Raw genomic sequence first — 26,085 nt, 5'->3', positions numbered from 1 at the left:
CTAGTTCACTCTTACCTGATAGGACTTAAGAGATGTACATATTTATTACATGCATACTGAGTATTCATAACTATTTATCTAAAGGTAATAAGCACTTAGGCAAATATATATCCTTATGAAGTTGAACTGCGTTCTCACAGAGCTATTAATCAGAGGTATACAATGGGCGAAATCTAGAAAATATTCTGTTATATATAAAGTTGTGGGTCTCTCTCACAGTTAAAGTGTGAAACTAACGGAATTAAAACTGACTGGTAGCTAGTGAATTACAATTTGAATGATGCATAAATGATTTGGATGAAATGTACCGATACATACTAACTATAAAAGAACGTGACTCCTATATAGTTCCTGATCGTTATGATGACAAATTAGATTTAATCTCACAATAAGCTGTGAACTTGAAAAGTCAAATTAAGCTAGTATTAATAAAGTTAATCTCTAAAGAGTAGGAAAGGGAACTTCATGATTACTTCACTGCGTAATTATTTCTGGGTGTGAATAATTTGAAGGATGTTGAAGAGCATTACTAAAATACAAGTCATAGGTACTTCCTCTTTAGACCACACCACAGCCCAGATGTCTGTTAAGACATTGTCTACTTGATGTAAGACTTGTCAACATGATGATCTCTACAAGCAGTTTTGTAACTGTCAAAATGTGAAGACAACAGGAAATTTGATGAGTGGCATGAAACCACTAGAGTATGAACATGATGTGACTTTAATGAGAATGATGACCTTGTCATAAGACAAATTATCAATGTGGTGGGCAAACAAACAATACTGGTGTGGTTGGAGTCAAACAGGTGATGGCCTACATGGACAGGAAGTGGCTGGCAAGCAACTCTCCACTCCTATTTTGTGTAAAATTACCACAAATGAGTAGCCTCTTACATTGCCTAGTTGCCATGGTAATTATCTGTTATCATGGTGACTAATTACTCCTAGAGTGTTAGTTTATAATGGGGGCAGTATTGACTATTCCTCCCACTGCTCTGAATAAACAGAGACTTTTTGTGACAATTTCAACACATCTTCTGATGATCTGTAGAACTCTGTAAATTGATAATGACAAAAACAGGCTGTGATACTGATAGTAGGTATGTGCCAACCTCCATCAATTAATAGTACACAAACCTTATTAAATACTTGCCATCCAAATTTAACTTCTTACTATAATTTTAATCATTTTGTTACAACATTTACCCTTGATTTTTCATAAAAATAATAAAATTTCTCCCAGCTAAAGAACAAACAAACAAACAAACAAACAAACAAACAAACAAACAAACAAACAAACAAACAAACAAACAAACAAACAAACAAACAAACAAGCAAGCAAACAAACAAACAAACAACAAAGTAAAACACTGTTCTTTCAATTCAGTGTTATTGTGAGCCTTGTATAATGAAATGACTTCATCAAAATGTCAATGCTATTTATGATAACATATATTAAAATTTATTTAACAAAACATGTATAAAATCTGGTATCACACATTTTTCAAACTGTATGTCACACATACTCATGTTAATGCAATAGATGAACAATGAATATTCATGACCTTTCACTGTAGGTGATGAGCAAGTTGGAGTCATGAATATGCAATTGTTCACCTAAAGCATAAACGTTTCTGCTGACTCCCATGATGCAATGTGGCTGACAACAAAGACCCCAAATGATGGACAACTTCAACTTGATGTTTCTTTGAAATCACTCATAATGTAGGTGATGTAAAACTATGATATGACTCTTCAGAACCCAAACTTAATGAAAATGCTTTTATTTCCTGGATTGGTGGTGGTGCAAAACGTACCTCAGTTACCCCCAGTTATTTTACAGTAATGGTATAGTGTATGTGAAATAAACTTTGCAAGTTTTACTAGATGTTCCTCTTACTGTATTCCAGTGCTACCCTTCATCAACTTTTTCAGATCTCTCTTTCTGTCTAAGCTCAATAAAGTCCTGAGATGCATGAGATGAAATTTAAAATTCAATCATAGCCACCAACGTTGGCATCCAGACTACCTCTACTATTCAAAGACCGTACCAAAAACACTATATAAGAAAATACTGTGGAATTGGCATTGTTAAAGTTGAAAAGATGAAAACTGTGGTGGCAAACTAATAGATTCATTGGAGATGTCAACTTGTATCTAGCCATGGTTGGTTATCCATTGAGATACAGTCCATTTTGTGGTTAATTTTGCCATTGTTAGGGTGATTTGTCCAGATAACAATAAGATGGCCTTCGATTTCATGTTTATTTATAACAGGAAATTGAATGCAATGTTTTGTCTTCAGCTTTCAAGTGTGTATTTAACAACTATGTGGCAGATATTAAGAGCAGGGAAAGACAATCAGAATTTTTTTGACAGAAACACGTTATTTTTTTGACAGAAACAAGGTCACTGAAAAAACACTTTTTAAGTCTGTTGGTGTAGTATATGGTAAATTTTAAAATAGAAGAATTAGTTGGTATGATTTAAAATGAAAACTGAATTTTTTTAAAGTAAAATATCTCAGGTTTATATTTGTGTTATTTTATATATAGACAACTATCTGATGCATAGGTATAGAAATCACATTTCTACCATTCATTGTGGCTAGGCCTGTGAAGATATGCCAAGAAATTTGAATAAAATCATTTTTCAATTCCTTAGATGACTATAATGATATGATATGATGTGTGAAACATGTGTCCATGTGTTAGGATTCTAGGCTTTTTTTATGGTTTATGTCAAAAAGGTGTCATAAATATTCTACAGGAGCAGATGTCTGTGATATGCAAAGTATATTTTATAGCCATTAAAAGAGGCAAAAGGTAGTCAGTTAGATTCAAGGTCAAGTTATATAACATAAAGAACAGCTAATACAGCACACTGAGTAGTTAGACAGGAAGTCGATATTATCATTTAGTAGGTCTTACCTACCATCATAAATGAGTGCTGTGTTCACATAAATTCCCTGACTACATCTAGTTAATTTTTTGTAAGTTTATTAAATTTTCTCAGTGCTTCTTGATGATTATTTTATAATAAATATAAAAAAAATAAAATAAAGAAATATGTGCAACAACAATAATTAAATTAATACAGTATTATGTTCTTCCTATCTGAGTTCCATTTAAGGTATGTATACAAGTTTTATTACATTGGAAATACTTGAGAAGATTTTACATCAAATTTCATCGTTTCCCAAATTGTAAGATAATAAATTTGAATGAGATATAATATTTTAATGATATTTCACGTCAGTAAAATCTTGAATACTTGACAGCACCCATATAGTGTATCATACAACATATAAATATTATATTCTTAGTTTGGTGATAATATGACCTCCCCACCCCGTCCCACACCTACATACACATTGATGTATCTTCTTTCCCACCCATATACAGAGACACTCACAAACACAGAGACAGACAGACAGACAGACAGACAGACAGACAGACAGACAGACAGACAGACACACACACACACACACACACACACAAAAGCTGTAAGAAAATTCATGTATGGTTTTACTAGTAAGCAAAAAAACGGTTGATATGGACAGGAACCTACATGTATTGATTTGAGTGTGTCCTCAGTGAACTTGAGTTGATCATCTCCACTGCTCTTCAAACACAGATTGAAATATTGAATAAAACCCCAAGATATTGAACTGTTGATGTCCCAGCTTGTTGTAGGAAATGCAATACTGTATTGAATACTACTTTGAACTTGTGATTTCCTCAGGCTTGATAACTTGATAAGTGTGTAGGTGGCACACAGAGTAGGTGGAATGGAATCCAATTTCAAAAAGACACTGTAGCAAACACAAGGGAGCAATTGAAAGCATGTGATATGATACTGATAGTAGAACTTATAAGCATGAAATGTCAAATGTAATACAATACAAACTATCAAGATGGTCAGTGTTTTGACTCTTGGTTTCTAAAATGTCAGAAACGTCTATTTAGGATTGAAACTGGCCACACATTTGATTGCTTTTGACCACAGTCACTAACTTAGGTTTACTGTAGTAGGAAAACAACACACAATATTTTGACTTTGATTTTGATTTGATTTGATTTTTGCTTCAATCTACATGGTTTAAACAAAATTAGAATGACATACATAACACATATAATGACAATCTGTAGAGACAAATGGTTTGATTGTCTGTGAAAAATAAGCTTCTATTAACATTTTCAGTGCATTTACAATTTTTTAGTAACCATGACAAAAAGGTCATCTTTTCTAATAAGTGGCTGAATGATCATAAAAATCATGGTCAGGTCAGTGAGGAGTAGCTATTAATACAAAAGAAATACAACCCATGGCTGTAGTATGTAGTGACAACCTTAGCCCAAAGACTTGTCTTAGTCATACTATCATATGAAGCTCTTCTGGAGATCTCTAGGTTTGGTTTGGAGAGCTTCTTGAGATAGTAACACCAAAACAAATCTCTAGGCGTGGTTTGGAGAGCTTCTTGAGATAGTAACACGAAGACAAGTCGAGTCTCTGGGCTTGGTGTAGAGCACTTCTTGAGAAAGTAACATCAAAACAAGTCTCTGGGCTAGTAGTAGTAGAACTAGGTCTTGTGATGAGTGACAAACAAATAGCATCCCCCTATGTAGTAGTCTAGATGCTAACGTGGTATCAAATCATCTATGAGCCCATAAAGAGAGTCTTGAGATTGGATGTAGGATAGCAGTAAACTACCAATGTAGCAAAGTTTGGCCAAAATTGAAGAACTTTTATTTTCTGGGAAATTTGTGACCAAGGCACAGTCTATCGTAATTAGTCAAATTGTCACCTAGTTCATGCTTGTTGTGTTCAAATTTAAAAAAAAGTTATTAGCATTGTTAAAAAGTTAACCTCGTGCAAAGCATAAGTCATAAATCTTCATTTCTTGGAGTATAGATGTTTATAATACAAGGTGATGACCTTATGCTAATAAGCAAAAAAAGGTCATCACCCTATACCTCATGGTGGGAAGGACCACCAGGTCAATGACCCTAAAGAGGACATGTCAATAGTTCACCCCTGACTGAGGAGCTACAAGTATTATTTATGGTATCCAGACAATATGTAGTACTGTTGTACATGTGACAGTGTTGATAACACATGTTAGCTATAAATACAACAAGAAGTCTGTGAAATTGTAAGTGAGATGGTTCATTAAATGCTGTATGGCTTGCTTTAATGTGTTAGTAGATTTTAACAGGTGGGGGTGGGGGGTGGGGGGGATGGAGGGTTAGGATCATTAGATATCATGGTGTTCCTTAATGTGCTAGTATATTTTGACAGGAGCAGGATTAGGAACCATATCATGGTGTGATTAGATTAGATTAGATTAGATTATGGGCCAGAGGATGGCTCATAGTATTGTTTGTTTTGATATATGATATCGATACTAGTTTGTTATTGTTTAGACTTGGTTTAAATCAGGTTTATATTGTAGTTTAAAAAACAAGGGAGTGAATTGTTTGTGTGCGTATCTTTTTTGAAGTCATATATAATGGGAAATGGATAGTATTATAATGGGAAATGGATAGAATACTAAAACGTGTACCGTACACTTGTATATGTCGAAATTAATGATAATTGAGCAACAAGAAATACTTTGTATTTACCCATTCCTTTGAAACCAGTTCATTTATTTAAATCAAATCCAAGATGATGGGTCTTGTCAGATTCAGGAATAAGCTCATTCAGGATTAGTCTGTTTATAATGCTGATCTGTGTCTATGATAGTGCTCTCTTCTACAGCCTAGCTGAGAGCTATCATACATACATATCAGTGATGTAGATATACAGATCATCAATGTACACAGTACAGACTAGGGATATTAGGACACACACATAAAGCACACACATACACACACACACACACACAAATATAAACACACAAATACACATGTATACAGACACAAACATACAGACAGGCACATCAAATCATACAGACACAGACAGACACAGATGGAAGACAGACAGACAGACAGACAGACAGACAGACAAATACACATACATATACACATACACATACACATACACATACACATACACATACACATACACATGCACATACACAGACATACCCATACCCATACCCATACCCATACCCATACCCATACCCAGACACACACTTAAAAAGAAAATTTTCTATAAATATAGATTGCAAAATAAAATTCCATCAGTAGTAAAATCTAACTGATAAGGTGAATAACTTGAACATAGAATTTACCTTGACATGACTATTTACTAAGAGCTGACAATTTATATCAAGTCATAAACATCTATCAGACTCCCACAATAGCTGCAATAAAAGTACAAATAAGTGCTTTGATATCAAGGTCTGTGTCTAGCCCTAACCTTAACCTTGACCTTGACCGTAAAGTAGGTCACCAATCACTTTTGTATTTTGCCTTTATACAGTCAGGTTTACCGTATCTAAATTTAGAGTAGCACTCGTAAAAAAATGATAAAACCATTGTTCAGAAGAGTGGGTACGAGATATGTCTGTGTTTGTCTAAATATAATATGCATGATAAACGGCTGTTCTATGCAAACAACTATTAGCAATGTATGACATATATACAACCAGTTTGTGTTGTGTGTGATGTTCATATGAATTATATATTAATGCCATGATTAAAAACTTGTTTTGTTAATACAGTTGATACAGACATTCTAACAAAGTCAGATTGATCTGAATGACTTGTGGATGAAATTTATTTTGATACCTTTATGAAATTAAACTTCATGTAAATATCTCAATAATTGTTTTTGATGATATTAATACTGATATTGTCAAATGAACATATTTAATCACAGAGTGAAAAAATTTCTTGGAAGCAAATCCCACATTTTTGCTTACCAGCATTGATATAGTTTTAAAAAAATAATTGTTTGGTTCCGGTTACCCGACCCCCACCTAGCTTTTCACTGCCGACCCTAAACTTTTTTTTACGTATTCGAAAAAAACCCAATAAAATCGCAAAAATTGTGAAGTCTCAAAGTCTCACGAGAAATAGTGGATGCAGAAACTGACATCAACTTAAAAAGACAAAATAAAACTGTTCTTCCAATCTGTAATGGCTGTAGATCTGATAGGATCTATCTACCCCACCTATTCTAAAATTGAGCGTAATCGGAACCACACAATTTTTTTATTAGGCCTAGGGGTACTACACATTGGGCTGTTGTTACGTTCGAGATGTCAGCAAAATTCTTTTTTTTTAAGTCTGTGAAGAGAAATTTTCATATGATACAATGAACTGCAGAGTCCATTAAACATCTATTCTCATAAGACTGATGATATGTTAATGAAATCAAATTAATTTACATTACTCAAAAATATTTTGATGAAATTGAGAATGAAATATTAAAATCAAAACTGATGTAAATTTCTCTATGATATTAATTGAAATATTATACCAACGTATGTTCTGTAACAAACTACTCAGTAGGAATGATTTAGACATAGAAGAATGGAAATATGAAATAAATTTAAGTGATTCATGCCAATGAACTGTCATGGTCACAAACACATCAAAATGGTCATATTAGGAATAAACAAGATGAAGACATACATTTCCTGTGTTTTCATTATCTGTCTTTTACATTTTCAAGTCATTCGCATTTCACTTGTCTGTCTGTCTGTCTGTCTGTCTGTCTGTCTGTCTGTCTGTCTGTCTGTCTGTCTGTCTGTTTGTCTGTCTGTTTGCCTGTCTATCTGTCTGTCTGTCTGTCTGTCTGTCTCTGTCTCTGTCTGTCTGTCTGTCTGACTGTCTTTTTCTTGTCTGTCTGTATGTCTGTCTGTCTGTGTACCCGTCTGTCTGTAAGTCCGCGTGCCTGCCTGCCCATCTGTCCATTCGTCCATCCATCCATCCATCCATCCATCCACCCATCCATATATCCTTATAATTGTAAATCACTTTGAGCACAGTGTTGGACGTTGTTATACTATAAAGAGTAATGTCAGACGATAAATAACCACATTGTATACCAGTACTTATTTATTTTATTTGAATATCAGTGTGATGTAAATCCACCATGAATATCAATAACAATCATAAATCAATAGTGACAGATATCGTGGGTAAAACATGTCAAAATGCTCTACAACTATTACCCCCGGCTTGGACCTATAGCGACACAACAGCCCTCTATTCGTCAACTCCCTAGGGAGCATACAATCCACAGCAGCCTCTATAAACACATAGGATTAAAGCATTCACATTGCAGCCTCTATCGTACCAGGTCCCAGTTATACAGATATCATGGGTAAAACATGTCGAAGTCTGGTAACATACAAATTGTTTACTTCCAAATTTTCCTTACTTTGCTCTTAGTAAATTTTCATGAGCATACAATAAAAGTAATTGGTCACACAAATTCTTGATCAGTTAATATCAGATTGCTGCTGAAATCGTGAGGCTGTTGTTTGAGTTATAAATGTTAACATATCCTCCATCAGAGCTTAAGTGACAAAGACACATTGTCCCCTTCCTAGCCTATAACCATCAATTGCATATTGTAATTAAAGATATAGTCTGCCAGTTGTCATGATGGTCCAATTGTTAGACTGGCTGGTTCAGAATCTCCAACTTGTCATTTTCAGCCTTCTTGTGGCTGGTTGTTTCTGAATGGCTAAAGTCCTTGCATAAGATTTTTACCACGATTGTGCTACATAAGCCCAGCTGTATAAATGGTGACCTGATAGGATAGAGGTTGCTATGTGAAGGACCAATTGTATGCATGTACTTTTAGAGGTTACAATAGATTATATGCTTTTAGGGTGCTGAGGAGTTACATAGGGCCTTGTGCTGTGTATATAGGTCTGTGCTAGGTGTACTAATTGAACAACGCTATGATTGACCACATTCACCATGGAAAGGTGCTTTGAAATGTTATGTCAAAAATCCTGGGAAGATACTTGTTCAATTCAGTAAATTAAAATTCTAATATCATGTATTAATGTAACAAAGCACATTACCGGGAGAGTATCATGGACTTTGTGAATCTGTAAGTTCAATTTGTAATTCTGTATGTGTGGTGCAGACTGGTGGTTACAGTTTAATTTGCAATTCTATGTGAAGGGTGTGTATACAGTACAGTTGAAATGATCTCAATCAGCTATGTAGTCCTGTTCATCTGTTATTCACACATTGTACATGCTACACAGTTTTGAAACTTGATTGATAGGAGTGAAGAGATCAGGATGTAGAAATTCAATGTACTACAACAAGGTGGCATTGTTTGTCATCAAATATCTGCAGCTTACTTCTGGGCAGCATTGTTACGTGTGTACTAAGTTGGGATTTTTATCCTCAATCATTTTCCCAGGTACCTCCTTTTCAGGCCGTTCACCTTGTAACATTTCTCAGCTTGTTCATTTGATTATACTTCAGCAGAGATTTGTCCTGTTTCCGCTGTTTGTCATAGTGATATATAAGATTATTGTATTTGAACTTTCACCTGTATGTCCAGGTACCATTGTCAGGGCATTCACCTTGTTTGCTAGGTTCCAGGTACTATATTACTAAGCCATTTAATACTAATACTAATTACTAACTAATACTGTATGATTAAATATGAGTTGAAAAGACAAGTAGTGGCAAAACCCTTAGGTCAGGACTATTTTCTGACTGACTACAAAATTTTGGGGAATAATATGATTAGGAATAATATGATATGCGAGCATAATTTATGAAAAATCTGGAAAAATAATGATTTTTAATCTTTTGAGTTGTATTTTGAGCACCGCAGAATCAGTGACATAGACATAGATTGTTATGATATAAATTCCATATTTTTTGTGAATCTGTTCAACTTGGCTTGTGCATTGTTTGTTACCCGGGTTTGTTACACTTCACCCCAGAGACATATTTCCTGTTTCCTTGCCTTGCAATACCTTGTAATGCTGTAGTTGAACTTTGACCTCCGGGGCCTGTTCCCAGTGTCAAGTTATTCATATTTTTTGGTTGTTCCATGTCACAGCATATTTTTCATTACATGGCATTACACTGTTACAGTACAGACGATTTCTTCTCATTTCCGTTTCTTGCATGTTCACAATCATTGTTTTATTACAGCGTCAGTCAGGTGCCAGGCCATTCACCTCATCACAATTTACAATGTAATAATAGTCATTTCATTATCTTACTTGATTTTTCAGGGCATTCACCTTGTTTCTCCTTTTTTCTCTTAAATGTTTACAACGATATTATAGATTGTGACATTGTCAGGCCAATCACCTTAACAGCATTCATGATAAATGTTTGCACACAGGATTGTACCTTTTTACTTCTAAAGGTTATGAGGTTATCATATATTGTTTTTACATCAAATTTCACATTCTTTCCAGGGTGTCAGGTCATTCCCCCTTGTCAGAATTCACAATAAATGTTTATTTGATAATAAAAAAAAAAAGGTTTTCTTCTCTACATTTACAATGATGTGTTCACGTTAACAATTTTCTGATTGATTGTTTTTACATCAATGTTCACATTCCTTCCCAGGTGTCCGGCCATTCACCTTGTCAGAACTCACAATAAATGTTCATTTGGCTATGTCAATGATGTCTTTCTCCTCTCCTCTCCACATTTAAAATGATCTTAAGGTTCTTTTTACATATCTTTGCTATTCTTTCTAAGATGTCATGCCATTCACAAAGTCAGAACTCACAATAAATGTTCTTTTGATGATAGCACTCTACATATACAACGATAGATTCTTACAATACACAATCTTTCACATTTCCTTTTTTGTTCAGGCCATTCACCTTGTCAGAACTCACAATAAATGTTCATTTTATGTAAGTGGGTTTCCTCATTCCTCTTCGTGTCTACAATGATCTTATAGATTATTTTATTCAGACTGTGACAGTCATTCCCAGGTGCCTCTTAGTCAGTCCATTTTTATCAGGCCATTCACCTTCTCAGAATTCACATCATAGTAACTGGTTTACTTTTAATGTACAGAGGAGTTTCCCCTTTGCAGACAATCTTGGGATTTTTCCTTCTTTTACTGATATTCTAGACATGTTATCAGGTGTCATACATCGTTAGTAATCTACTTATGCTAGATGTCATGCAACTTGACTGTAATTCACTGTGTTGCCTGTTTATCAACACCTCCATAACATTACGTAATTGATCACTAGAGTCAATGGCTCGCTTGCTGTATCTATCCATCTGTCTATCAATCCATTTCTCCACACATCCACTCAACGCTCACCCACATCTCACATTGTACCAGTATATGTAATATGACTCTAAATATGGAATTAAACATATACCACTGTAGCATTACATTATTAGGAGTAACAAACTCCCCATATCCTAATTATTTCATTACAGTATATTACAACACATTAATATGTAGGACATAGCAATGTACATGATGTATGTGGTGTTGCATTTTATCACGACTGCACATGTAGCTAACACATTTCATGTCTTAGCTCCTGTAACTAGAATAATATCCATTGATACACAACCGAATTACTTTTTTTGTCATGTCTAGATTTCGGCATTGTGACTTGCCTTCCTCAGGACAAACTGTATATTGTAAGATACGTCATGTTGTTCAGCCCTATCAGAGTGGTGCTGGCTGATATAGTGTGGCACGAATGTCTGTATCTTACTGAATAGACAAACTGACGATAGTGGGTATTAATCCTTTAGTTCTCAACAATCTTATTAGACAAAGCGGTTAGAAAGTACTTTCTATTTGAACTCTAAATCCCCAGAACTAGAATCCCTATAGACTGAATTGAATTGATATTAAAGTTTTAGGCTAAGTATTTAATCATACTTTGAGATTAACAACTAAGGAGGTATTTTGATGCTATATTCTAAGTATGCGGTATTACTGCAACATTTAATGATAACATTTCTCATTGATACTGCAAACTTTTTACATGAGGCTTTTAACCGTGGGAAAGACTTCATGTACAAGTGAGACATATGTGAAATTTATTTATCTATTTATGTATTTAATTTGATATTTTTTGTGTCCTACAAGCCAGAGGGCTGGATGTGGCTTTTTTTTTGGTAAATTTTATTTAAGTACTGTATGGTTTGTTAAGTCCACATAGGACACCTTAATGAACAGTAACATAACATAAACAGAGAGTTTCAACTGTATCAGAGATTCTGCAGTGGATGTACAACTTACTAGCCTGTTCACTGCACTGTTGAGATACGTCATTAGCTGGTTGTATTGCCTAGCCCTCGTACTCTAGCCTGTTCACGGCACTGTTAAGATACATCGTTATATTGCCGAGCCCTCGTATTCTAGCCTGTTCACGGCACTGGTGAGATACATCGTTAGCTGGTTGTACTGCCTAGCCCTCGTACTCTAGCCTGTTCACGGCACTATTGAGATACATCGTTAGCTGGTTGTATTTCCTAGCCATCATGCCATAGTTGATACAAGGGCTAGGAAGTACAGCTGAGGTAACAATATATCTCAACAGTGCAGTGATCAGGCTATTAAACAACTTATGTGGTGTTCATATGCACATGCTAAATAAGACTCAGAACAGAAAAAATATTTGTATTGAAGAGTTTTTTGCCTGTGATGTGAGGTTTAAAAACTCAGGAACATTGAGATGCACCAATAGTATGGTAAACTCATATTTTCACATACACTGTAACTAAATGGTGTGGACCATTGGAAAAATGATTGTCATTGAGGAAATGGGTAGATTCTACTTCAGAATACTGAATCTAATACAGAAGGATTGTGATTGAATAGTTATTTGAGCGTATTGTAGGGAATGTGATAGATGAAATTATTGTGTATTATTATTGTTATGAGAAATAACAGAAAAAGAAAATGAGTACACCCAGTAATTGAAATGTATCACTTGATGTCACGTTGAGGGCAGTAGATTCCTGAATTCAATATGATATCATGTCCATAGAATCTATATTTGCTGTGTAGAAGAATTGTGGTGAGCCTCTGTTTTATTGCTATACTAAAGTATAATATAAGAATTCACAAATATATACACTTGGTCCGTCTTTCAGTATTTTATTGTAGCATGTACGTGTTTATAATTTTGTAAATAACATCATTAGAATTATAAAATGAAATGAAAACGTGTTCAATGGATCTTTGCCGTGAGATAGATCAGATTCTTCATTTAAAGCTGTGCTAGTTGTAACTTCAACGTTATTTTAAAACTGTTTTGTTTAGATATAATGAATAAATAACTTGTAATATCGTACATCCTGAACAGTATTATGGGTAAACATATTTGTATGGCTGTACACATAATATGATATACAAAATCCATTGACTTTTGAGTCTGCATCAAAAAATCAATGACCTAGTGCTAGCTATAATGATTTCACCTTGTTAGTGTACTACTTACAGAATGATATAATTGACCACTAACATCTAATTACTGGTAATTTAACAATTTTCAGTGAATATATTGTTCGTTGTCTGATCAAAAAAATAGTACTTCAGTTATAGCTAGTGTAGCTTTAAAGTCAACGAGTCGAGATGGAATCCTTTGTTTTCTGTATTATCATTATTTTTTCCCTGAAAACAGTCCTGGAAAAGACACAGAGCAGTACACACAGCTTTCCTAACAAAGGATGTGGCCAAACCTATTGTAGAGACTTCATAATCTGTTCAGTATAAAGGCCACACTTTGTAGTTACGTAATGCTGTGGATGTATTATCAATGGAGTATTGTGCTTTGATCATTTGGTGAAAGACTGGTTGAGAGATGTGAGGGTTCTGGTTTATTATTCGATATGGGCTATTGTGCTGCTGCCATTTCTAATAGGCATCTCTAATAGGACATTATCTGAACACTACAATAGTTTATGTAAATAATGACTCACAGCTGGACATCAGACTACTTGACCTTCAGATGAGAGACAACAAAACTGTCTGTTATTGTGATAGTTGATGGTACAAGCTGAACTGACATCAGATTGGACAACAAAACATTCAATTATCAAAAAAAGTTGATTGTAGAAGTTGATGGTACAATGCTTTATCCCCAGTTTCAGTCAGCTTAATTTCATGGACGTACGATAAATGAATTATCAAAAAAACTACAAAAACTTTGAACTTCTGTGTGTTATAACATGTGTAACTACAATGAATTATTATTGGTATTCATATAAAGTCTATGCAACGATTTTTAGATGCGACAAGAACATGACAGATTTTCAAAGCAGGTCAACTGAAATATTAGAGAAATTGAGCCATGGAATTATGATATTATTATCATAAATTTTACTGTAAATATCAGTATTGGTACTTAAGTATTATGAAATAGGACTGTAAAATATAGTTACTTTGAAATAGGAAATTGGAAATGAATGTGACGTTTTTATTGGCTAACTACGGACCTTGATCATGCAAATATTTACTGTTTACCCAATTTATGTGTTTTAAAGTTACTCCTATTGATTCTAGGAATGTTAACAATTAGGAGATATAATATGGATTCCCAAAAATTGAGAATGATCGATATGAGTGTATATATATTAGGGTTTTCGGTGGCCGAGTTGTTAACCACTTGCCTCTTACCACTGCGGTTGGGGTTTAAACCCATTCAGGGTTGTCGGTGGCCGAATGGTTAAACCACTTGCCTTTTACCACTGCGGTTGGGGTTCAAACCCATTCAGGGTTGTCGGTGGCCGAATGGTTAAAGCACTTGTGTCTTACCACTGCAGTCGGGGTTCAAATTTGACCCATTCATGGTTGTCGGTGGTCGAGTGGTTAAACCACTTGCATCTTACTAACTGCATTTGGGGTTCGAACCCATTCAAGGTTTGATTATATTTGCCACACTGTAAGTAAGAAGAGTGTCATTCTGTCATTCATTTGTTGATTGATATTTTAAGTGTCAAAAAAGTTGTCAAGTGTTATCGCTCAAATGACGCATTTCCATCTATATATTAAAGTTTAACAATTTGCTTAATTCACAGAAGAGTGAACCTGAGCAATCGGAGAAGAGAGAAGTGAGTAGAAGCGGTAACCGCGGCGACAATGTGATAGTTCTAGATAGTGAAAGTGAAGGAGATGCAGACCATGACTCTATACACAGTAATCCAAGTCAAGCAGGTTCTATAATATCATCATCATCATCATCGTCGTCATCATCGTCGTCGTCATCATCATCATCATCACCAACAACCAGCAGTACTTCTACATCAACAGGTCAGTTCTTGATAGTTTTACTAGTTGTAACCATTATATCCAGGATATAATGCCTCCTTGTTATGGTGGCTACAGGTTTATATAGCTATGCAAATCTTGTTATATGATATATTGTAAGCACCCTCCTCCCCTCTCCTCCACTCCCCTCCCCTCCCTTCCCTTCCCTTCCCTTCCCTTTGCAATTCCTTTCCTTTCCTCTGCTCTTATATTCTCTAGTCTGTTCAGTTCTACTGGTCTGTTACTTATATATATTCCTATTATGTGAGAAGATGATGTCCACCAGTGCAGTTTACTGTACACCTGCATAACTCAGGTAGACAAGATGATGTCCCCAAGTGAGGTTTAATGTACACCCCCTATCCTGTATCTATAACTCAAGGTAGACAACCTGCCTTTATTACGCCTGTAATCTTTGGTGACTCATCATAGATATACAGTCATAGCCAGTCTTTGAGTTGAAATCATTGATATAGGCCAACTCACTTCTGGAGCAGACACTGATTAGAAGTGTTTTTACCATCACTACATATCAGAGCTGAATTATCAAGGTCTAGATAATTGAACTAAATCACCTGCTGCAGTTTAGTACATCAGTACAGTGAATGAACAAAGAGGATGTCCATTTCAGAGTTTAATAGGACGGATGTCCTATTGAGGAGGAAATGATTGATGTCCTTTATAGAAATTATAGACATCAGTCTCTTCCGTTGACCTCCATAGTTGTCTCTCATCGGACTTCTCTTTGTCAAACATAACAAAAAACATCGATGCATCGATACTGCGATTGTCATCAGAATATTAGCATAACATTGTACATGTATGTTATCCCCCTTGACGCGCCATTGTTTTACTCCATGAAATCATTGAACTACCACCATATAAGCTTTACAGACAGATATTCAAAAAATGAAAATAAAGTTTTTGTAGTATGTCCATTCTGTGATTGTCGACATAGTCAGTCTAGTCTGTACCTTCTTATGTTTGTACTGTATAAAAATAACATGTGTCAACTATATTGTATGTTTGTCTATCGGCTTTTCCAGAATATATTTTCTCAAAACACTTCATGCAATCTTATGTCTGTATTTACCCATTCCTGTGTTTGTGACATGCATTATTGATCATATGTGTACTTAGCCTTTGTACAAATTGTAATGGTAGTAGCATATGTACCTGCTGGATGGATTTAGTTACCTTTCAAACATATATAGTGCACCCTCACAGTTTGATTCAAACTAAAAGTTAGTAAAGTTAGCCACAAGAGGGCGCCATTACAATAGTATGATTGAGAACGATATACCTATTATCAGAGACCATAGTCTGTTGTGATGTATTGTTGTATTCAATGGGAACACACGCACGCATGCATGCACACACACACACACACACACACACACACACACACACACACACACACACACACACACACACACACACACACACATAAAGAAAAACAATTCAGACAAGTATGTGTTTGAGATTTTGATTGACAGAAGTCAAAAGGAAAGCGAAATAAAATGTTTTGATATAATGTGTACTAATTTACAGGTAAGTGGTTTTGGTAAAGTACTGCTTTCAGGAAAGTCTAATTCAAAAGGCATTAAACTTAACCCCCATGCATTCCTATCATTACGTATATACAAAGTGTGAGAATGTAGATGTGTGTTTGATAATACAGCAAATTTCAGAAACAAAGTGTTGTGCGCAAGGAATGTCCGTAAGTACAAAAGAAAGTAGTTGTGAAAATGTTGTAATATGGTAATGGATGGACAGAGTCACAAACTGTGAAATTTAGAATTAGTGGTTGTTAAATTTGTAAGTTTTTGGACTCTAACAACCATTGCTGTCACTTAGTGACAACCATCACTCACATAGCAACCACCAACAAAGGAACAGCAGTCACAAAATGGCAACCAATACTTTCATATCACAACACCAGACACTCATAAAGTGGCCATATAGATGAGGATTGTGTATTTATTTTGGATTTTTAATTTATAAAACAATTTTATCATCACTTCCTACTTAGTTCAATGTGACACAACATATATCAAGTCCTTGTTTTAGTTCAATGAATTGCAAAAGATTAATAGATAGTAAATGTTTATTATTGTACGTACAATAAAAAAAACCCCACATTTTTACAGGTTTTTTGCAATGTATTAAGTGACAAACACAGACTTAGACAATGTTGTTTCACTTTGATTTTTCAAGTAGGAAGCCATGATAAAATTGTTTTATAAATTAAAAATCCAAAATAAATACCCAATCCTCATCCATATGGCCACCTTAACACAGTACATGAATAAAATGTTTCAATGAATGGTTTGACAACAAACTGACCTTTGTGTTCCGTGCTTCAGAATTACAAGAATTTGAGAGAATCTAATTAAATGAAATAATTACAACTGAAAAAAATGATGAATGGTTTGAAAATTGCAGGTAGTAATCATCTTACGTTACTAGAAAACATATGGTACTTCAAAATATTATTCTATTAACTTTACTTGTTTTAGACCAGACTGTCAACAAAACAAACAGTTCTGTCTTTACATATAAACAGGAATGTATCAAAAAATTGAGAAGGTTTTTAGTGAAAAAGACTTCCTACATAAAATGATAGGAAATCAAAAATTAAAAACAGATATCAAAATCAGAAACTTTCGAATTGAAAAAGACTTCCAATACAACTGAATATGAAAACAGAAATCAATACTACAAGACCTCCGAGAATCATGGCCATATTTTTTTCCATATGTTATGTACATGATTCTTAATTCTATCATTTATAGCTTAGGTACAACAGATATCTGTATCCCCCACCAACTCCAGCTCCCACTTATTCATGTTATGCATATTAAAGTCTCTTATCAAACATATTACATGTACATTCCTGACTGATGGCATAATATATCCTCATCACTCTAGGGATAAAAAGAACTCAAGTATTTGTGAGTTCACCTTGTTGAAGTATCAGCCCACGATAAAGTCTCCATAAGAGTCACCTTCCCCACATTCTGGCTAGATTTATTGCTAGCTCTCTCCTAGTAGAGAGAGGGCCTTACGCCTAGTCTGAAAACAACACCTAGGGATGATGTTACAGACTACTTTTGAGGTGGCAGACCCCAGTTTGTGTTAATTTATTACTAATTTCAATTGCCATACTGTGAAAATAATCAGTGTTTTTGCTAAGGGCTGGGAACCGTGGTAACAAAAAGGAGGAAATCTGGTAAAACTAGCATGGTTTCCTACACGTTATACCATACTATTGGTGGGGAACCCCAGTAAAATGATAAGGGAACTCAGGTAGATTTTACCTACTTACCACCCAAACACTGATAATGCAGAGTAAAAAGTTTGCCTTTGTAGTAGTGTGACTCTACACGTACATGTAATTCGTCATAACATCTGACACTACAGTGAGCATATTGCCACGATTTATTGTAAACCATTATACTAACATTGAATATGTGGTATACAACCAACATAGAACAATTGAAACATTAATCTTATTAGCGTTTTAAATGTTGTCACATATGTGTGTGCACCAAATGGATGCATGTAGCTCTCCTAATGCTAAAAGTATTATCAACATATGACCAGTGCCTTTGTTGAATACAAATCAGGGTGTTCTGCAAACAATACAACTTGCTACCAAAGGAACTCTGCTTAAGCTCATCCCAAAATAATATTAAGTGCCCAGTCATATACAATATAAGGGCACTTAGTGTGCAACACAAACTTTGCGATGAAGAAATCTTGTCCTTCAAAAATATAATAGTAGTAATAATAGTAGTGCCCAGGCCCCAGGTCAGATGACTACCAGGACACATTGCACGCGATGTAACTTACTGGAGGAAAGAAAATGAAAACAATTAAAGGCACCCATGACTTTTTCGAGTATTTGTGCTGGATGTTTTATTGCTAAATATAGACCTGTCTAAAAGTATAATGTTTACGGTTCAAATCCCTGAAAATATGTATGTGTTATTGGTTAGCATAGACCTGTCTAGAGTATAAGGTTTAGAGTCCTATCTCTGAAAATATGGGGGTTTTAGTGGTGAGGATAGGTTTGTTTAAAGTAGCATGTGTAAAGTTCAAATCTGTATGTGTTCATCACATAAAGTTCCCAGTTTGTATTGAAATGACCACTGGTGGTAGGTAGGTTGCAAGAAGTGTGGTATTTGATGAGCTGCACATACCATATTCTACTGTTGTACTCTTCCTAGATAAAAATTGCAGACAAATTACTAGTTGTATTAATGAAAACTTATGGTACCCTACCCCTTACGAAGACAATGTATTAATTCTATTTGTAGTCATCAACTACCCTTGTAAGTTCAAATCTTGTTAAAAATAATGACTTGTGATCACATACCATATGACATTATGCATTGCATTGTGACCAACCAACATACTCCCATTATTTCTCAGTGCCATTCTCTTCTCTTTATAAATACATATATATAAAAACCTCATTGGGAATAATACATGTACTATCATATACTGCATATTTTGTGAAAAGAGCCCTGTGAATACTCAGTTTAGAAAGTTGTCACTGGGGTGTATATGTTACTGGTATGTGAAAATAAAAAAGTGCAGGTACAGAGTCACAATGGACGTAATGTGTAGAACAATGGAGGAGGCAGTTACTAACAAAGACGCATTTACGGTTGGTTAGCCACACTTTAATACATCAATGCATTGTACATTAACCACGCTATATATAATAAAACGAAACGCAATTCAACAACAAAATGTGAGTGAAGAAGAAAGAAACATTGGTGACTTTTTTTCCTCAAACCCCCCCCCCCCCCAAGAAAAAGAAAAAAAAGAACAACATAACTTCAGTATCGTGACAAATTCCTGAAATGTGATAATTTTATATCTGTAGTTTGTGTTTGATGAATATTTTGCTGTGATCCAAAAGTTCAGACATATTGTTGTCATATTGTAGATTTCCTGACTAGTCAGAGTCTTTGTCATGTGTAAATGATTATTTCGAACAAGATGACACATGTGAATACATGTTAGAATCTTCAGAATTCAGTTTGATAAAATTATAAACAGTGTTGTGGGATTGTAATTATATTTTTGGATTCAATGCTTAGACACATATGTTAGATAGGCTACTTTTGTATTGCAATATGGAGCAATAATAGTTCCCTTAGGGAGTGAAATTTGATACATGGCCATGTGTCTATGCAACCTGTAGAAGTCATATGCTCCTGTCTCCATACAGAGATCAAGCAGCTGTAATTTCATTTTTTTGGTGGTTTTCTTTTCTGCATTTGTATTTTCGTAAAAGACTTGTATACTAAATATAGTGGCAAAAACTGGCAGATTTTTCCAACAGCAGTACTACCCCCATCATCACTACAACCACCACCATCACTATTTTGACTACTACCACCACCAGTACAAGCACCACCATGATAAACACCATGATAATTTATTATATAACCCACCAATACAACCACCACACACACCACTGACACCACCACCACAACTACAACTACTAACACCACCACCACAACTACAACTACTAACACCACCATCACTACAGCCATTAACACCACAACCACTACCACCACCACCACCACCACCACCACTACAACCACAACCACTACAACCACCACCACCACCACCATCACCACTACAACAACAACCACTACAACCAGCCTCACCACCACCACTTCTAATTTTAGTTCAGATGCTTTCATCTTCAAGAAGAGATACAAAAAAAAATCAAAATAAAGATTGTTTATTTCCCAAAAATGAATTTCCTGTGAGAAAAAATTCAAAAATAAAAGAAGGTACTGTATTTCACTGCAATTTTATTCCAAAACTAAAGTAAATTGACACTAAAAAATTATATATAACACAGTAGGTATACTAGATTTTACATGTTACAATGAAATTGTAGGAGAAATTTGATACACGACTCTTTTTGATACAAAATCAGTTGATGGAGACTATAATGATAAATTGTATAGAAAGTGAATTGTTCATGTATGTCACTTCATATATCATCATGTTTCTGTAAATAAAAGACCACAATACAAATCACCCGTTAAAAGGCTAAAAATGCATGAAAAATGATGCTTTCCTTATCCATAGCGCTACTTGAATCATTTGTTTAATGTCAATTTTGAAATGAGAAACTAGCTCATGATACTTCATTTCCTTGTGTACAAAGAGCTATGTTGGATTTGTAATTGAACCTGGCTTGTACATATCATAGCAATGGATTATTTTCAGGTATGAAGTTGGGTATCAAATCTGCTTTGCCATATCATATTTCTCTTGAAACGGAGATGTCATTATCACACCTTTGTACAGATAGATGGTTTAGATAGTTCTTGGGGGCAGCAAAATTTTCATTATACAAACACTGCAGACTGAAGCCTGGCATTATATATAGTAAGTGTTTCATTATAAAAGAAAGGCATATACTAAAATACAAACTCTATATATATATATATTTCCATTTCACTGTTAATCTGCTTGTCAAGAATGGTTCCATAAATTATTACTGGAATTGATCATGTGACCTCATTGATCATGTGACTTTGTGATCACATGACCGACAAGTATGGTGTACTTTCAAGGAATTAACGATTAGAATGGGTAAATTTGAAGGACTCAAATTTTTATGAATTATAGACCAAATTTGAATCATTTCTTATTATGTTAATTCTGTGAATAATAACTTGAAAAAAGCTCTTAGAGTTTCACAAAAAGTAGATGAACCACCACACCTCCACCACCCATTCTATGTGTTTATGCTAAATGTAGAAATTTCTTGGGGCAGTTCGCAATTTATTTTGATAGACAGCAATTTGTTATTTCAGTCAGAGATCAAATGTTGTTGACAATTTTTCAGTTTTGTTGTGAAAAGTTAATTTTGTCACATTAAAAGTTGACAATATTTACTGGTAGGTAGGCAGCTTTGTAGTTGTCTACGACCAGTTACCTATTGTAACTCTCTTTACAAGTAGGAACGTATTCAGTTGCACCTTTATTCACAGCCTTGTATTGAAACATCAAAATGAATCAATGGCTTTGTCATTTTGGAATGATTGATATCAAACGAAAAGAAGATAACAAGGATTGAGAGATGACAATATATTGATATATTAGTGTCTAATAATGACATTACACAGAATAATAATGTATGAAAAAATATATATATATATTATCTCAGTGACTTGCAGCAGTATATGTACTTGTATAATGCAGAAAAAATGAAGACAAACCTGAAATAACTTTGACAAAAAATGTGGTGCAAATAAAAAAATATTCAAATTTTTTTCAGATTCTTGAATTTTCAGTGTTATCCCATGGGGCTAAGTTATGATTTTTAATGTAAAAAATATCAAAAACTTAATATTATTAAAATTGTTTTTGCATTACCTGTATTATGCTGTGGTAATAAGGATAATGATTAAACAATATTTCTAGAATGACTCCTCTTTGAAAGTCATTGATGTGTGTGTGTGTGTGTGTGATTAAATTTTGAATGACTATTTCAGACACAAAATTATCCACATCAATAAAATAATATGAAATATGAAATTATTCTTTGATCGTTTTCTAATTAAAAGAAAGCACTGTTACCATGGAAATAAAAAAGTGAAAGTTGAGGTGGTTATGAGTAGTACAGTAAATCTCCATGGATGCAATGGGTTGGTTGCTGGTACATAGACCCCCTACTACATCAACCCATCTGTTTGTCAACATAGTATTGCCATCATTTCTTCATGGCATGTGTAGAATGGCTACTTTTAACTACCCTTGTTATTGTATTGGATGTCATGCAACCCCACTAGTCAACCCCCACCTACCACCATTCCTTACAATCTCAGTAATTAGATGGTTGCATATAATGTCTGCATAGATGCGTAGTTAGGTATATATACCTTATTGAAAGTCAAGCTGGGGTTGAGTGACATATAGGGGTCCGGTTGAACAGCGTGTGAGATAGGGGTTTGGTTAAACGGCACGTGACAAAGGTTTGGTTGAACCATAGACTTCTCCTCTGTCTATGGTTGAACGGTGTGACATTTTACATAGGGTATTCCTAGATATGGGTGGTGACCAGAGGTTAATAGCTGAAAAGTTTAGACCCACTCATTGCATAATTGTGGCTGATGGCCTGTCTCAACACATGTACAGTTGAGACAGGACATGGCCAAACTCAACAACAACAAACAAAGGGTCTCTAGTCTTGTAGCTGAACGGCACAGGTCTTTCCGTTTAAACAACATGCGACATAGAAGTTTTGCCAAATGCTGGCTGACAGGCAATCTAGGCTGTTGTTGTTGTTGTTGTTGTTGTTGTTGCTGCTGCTGCTGCATGTTGTTGTTGTTGTTGTTGTTGTTGTTGTTGTTGTTGTTGTTGTTGAAGTTACATATAAACAGTACACACCAAGGATTTGGGATAGTGACCAGATAAAAGTAGGGAACTTCACTCAAATGTACAATAACAGAAATGACTACTTTGTCTCTCCAAACTAATTCTTAAGCCTTACGGTTCTCTGTGCAGGATTGAAACGTAGACTTAGAGGTTTTAAATTCAATCAAATTAGGAGCAAGGTCTTGTCAATTCATAGCAAACTATTCTTACACATGAAGCAATCTAGCTTTGTATGGCTATACCATATTGTGGCTGAAGATGTAGACAGCATGGCCTTACCAAAACTGTTCTTTTTTTTTAATTAGGGGACACGTTTCAATCCCAGGTCATGGCATTAGTGTTAACTTAGAAAGGATTACATGGAGGATCACTATTTTTTTCTAGTCCCAATTTCCTTTCCATAGCTCTGTCAAACCATCGGTTTTCACACCTAAGTTTGAATCTTAATCCGAAAGTGGGCTTTTGTAAAGTCTGTTATTTAAATTCTAAATTGATTTGAAATAAACCAGAACTGGATGTAAGTCTTCAAATAATAAAGGCATTAAATTATTCATCAGTAGGAGAGGATATAAATGGAAAAACTGACAGCAGTCCAGCAGATGAATTATTATCTTTAATATTCTGAAATTCATTCAGGAAGCAGAGTGTAGCCTTCATTTCAGATCCTCCATTGATGGGGTCAGTGGTCAGGATGAGAGGTCAGAAGTCATATTAAACCCCAGGAAAGATGCACAAAGCAGGAAGTTTGTAAATGCATGTAGTACAGGTGTTGTACCATCTGTCTGTACTTTCAAACAACGGCATTCAAATTTCACAGTCAGAACAAAGGCAGTAATTGAATGACTTTTCGTTCTACTGTTCAATTGATTAAAAAGATGACATTTCATACATGTATTTGTTTTGTGCATCATGATAAAAAGTTGGTCATAAAAAAATGTCTAGAACATAAGAAGGAGAAATTTAATGCCAATGCTGCTATGTAATTCAAATAAAAATAATGATAAAACAACTTTATCATTGCGCTAATAGAATTACCTCATAAAAATATTGTTAATATATTGGTCAATGATGGTGCAGCTAGATAAGACCACCTGATTGAATCAGCAAGGGTGTAGTTTAAGTTTTGTCAGGGGAGAGATATGCTATTTACTTTGTAAATAAAGATATCTAGAGACGATAATCAGTTCTGCAGGCAAGCTGTTACGATATGGCAGGCAGCGGACAGGTCTTCGTGTATGTGTGATAACAAGGTGATGATGTTATCAGTGACCCATAGGATTGTTATTATGAAAACCCACAAGTCTCATCATGGGTGTCTGTATATTAACTGGTCTGATATATAGGAGTCGGGTCTCTAGAATGTTAATGGGATTTCATGAATTGTAGGTTTACTGTTTGATTCTAGAATGTATGATGTCAATGCAGATGTGGGCAAGGTGACGATGGTGGTGGCAGCAGTGTCAAGTCATGGTGGTTGCGTGTGTGGATCGAGAGGAGTGTGTGAGATGAGGTGGGGTGGGGATGAGGCATGGTGTGTGTATACATGTGTGTCTGTCTCTCTGTCTGTCAATGTATTTCTGTGTGTTTCCATTCTTATTTGCCATCTGGCTATGTGGTTATTTGACAAGACAGTGTTTATGCCTGAGTGTTTTTTTTATGAACCATTCTTTTACTAGAGCCTAGAGGTGGTTTCAGGCAACAGTACACATACTATATAAAACATTGGTATCTAGAGAAAATAGCAAAGTCTTGATTGTTTTGTGTGACTTTATTCCAAATAATCCAACACTAAATAAATATAGATAGAGCATTTAACCTGAACACCTTAGGTTCTCCACTTTACATCAATAGCATTATGGTTGCCAGGAGAACCACATAACATCTAACAAGGAGTCTCTACACAGGTATAATTTGTTGAAGCTTTCAAGTTGTTCAATGCACTGACTGTGTTAAAGTGAATAGAAACAGTGTCTAGGAGAGCTTTACGGCAAAGATATGTCATTTGTCACTGTATTGATGCCATTGTGCAGTACACACACACCAAGATATTGACTCAGTCACGTAGACATTACAAGCCCCATTGAGGTATCACTAGATTTCAAGTCAGCATGAAGACAGAAATGCAGGATTTACTTGACAGATGTAGCTGTCTTCACCCCAACTATAGTGTCAGCCGTGTGGTTTTTGCGTGATAATCGGGTCAAGATATGACTACGTTTTTTATTTGTTTCTTTTGGGTTTGGCACGACAGCGTCTTTACTGTAGTAGAGGATTGAAAGGTGAATTGAATAGGTACATGTTGTCATATCCCACCATGTAATCTGATTATACTATGACCTGTATTCAACTAGAATATACCTCATCTACAGTGCTTTAATCAAGAATTTGGAATACCTAGAAAGCAGACAAATACAGTGATAGAAAAACCCCTGCTGTCATCTCCCATCTAAGCTGCCTGACTTTCAAAGTTTTG

General features: G+C 35.0%; 1 protein-coding gene across 1 annotated transcript in view; it reads left to right on the top strand.

The window, feature by feature from the left end:
• The window catches only part of LOC144437882 (uncharacterized), a 129,557-nt gene that overhangs the window by 56,469 nt on the left and 47,003 nt on the right, over nt 1–26,085 (top strand). The window contains exon 2 of the mRNA XM_078126914.1: nt 14,963–15,194. Within this exon, the coding sequence (XP_077983040.1) occupies nt 14,963–15,194 (232 nt within the window). The remainder of the gene's footprint in view (nt 1–14,962; nt 15,195–26,085) is intronic.

This window comes from Glandiceps talaboti, chromosome 7 (genome assembly GCF_964340395.1).
Source record: "Glandiceps talaboti chromosome 7, keGlaTala1.1, whole genome shotgun sequence".
Taxonomy (NCBI): Eukaryota; Metazoa; Hemichordata; class Enteropneusta; family Spengelidae; genus Glandiceps; species Glandiceps talaboti.
Note: the sequence above shows the minus strand (reverse complement) of the source record. Positions and strands in the feature narration are given on the sequence as shown.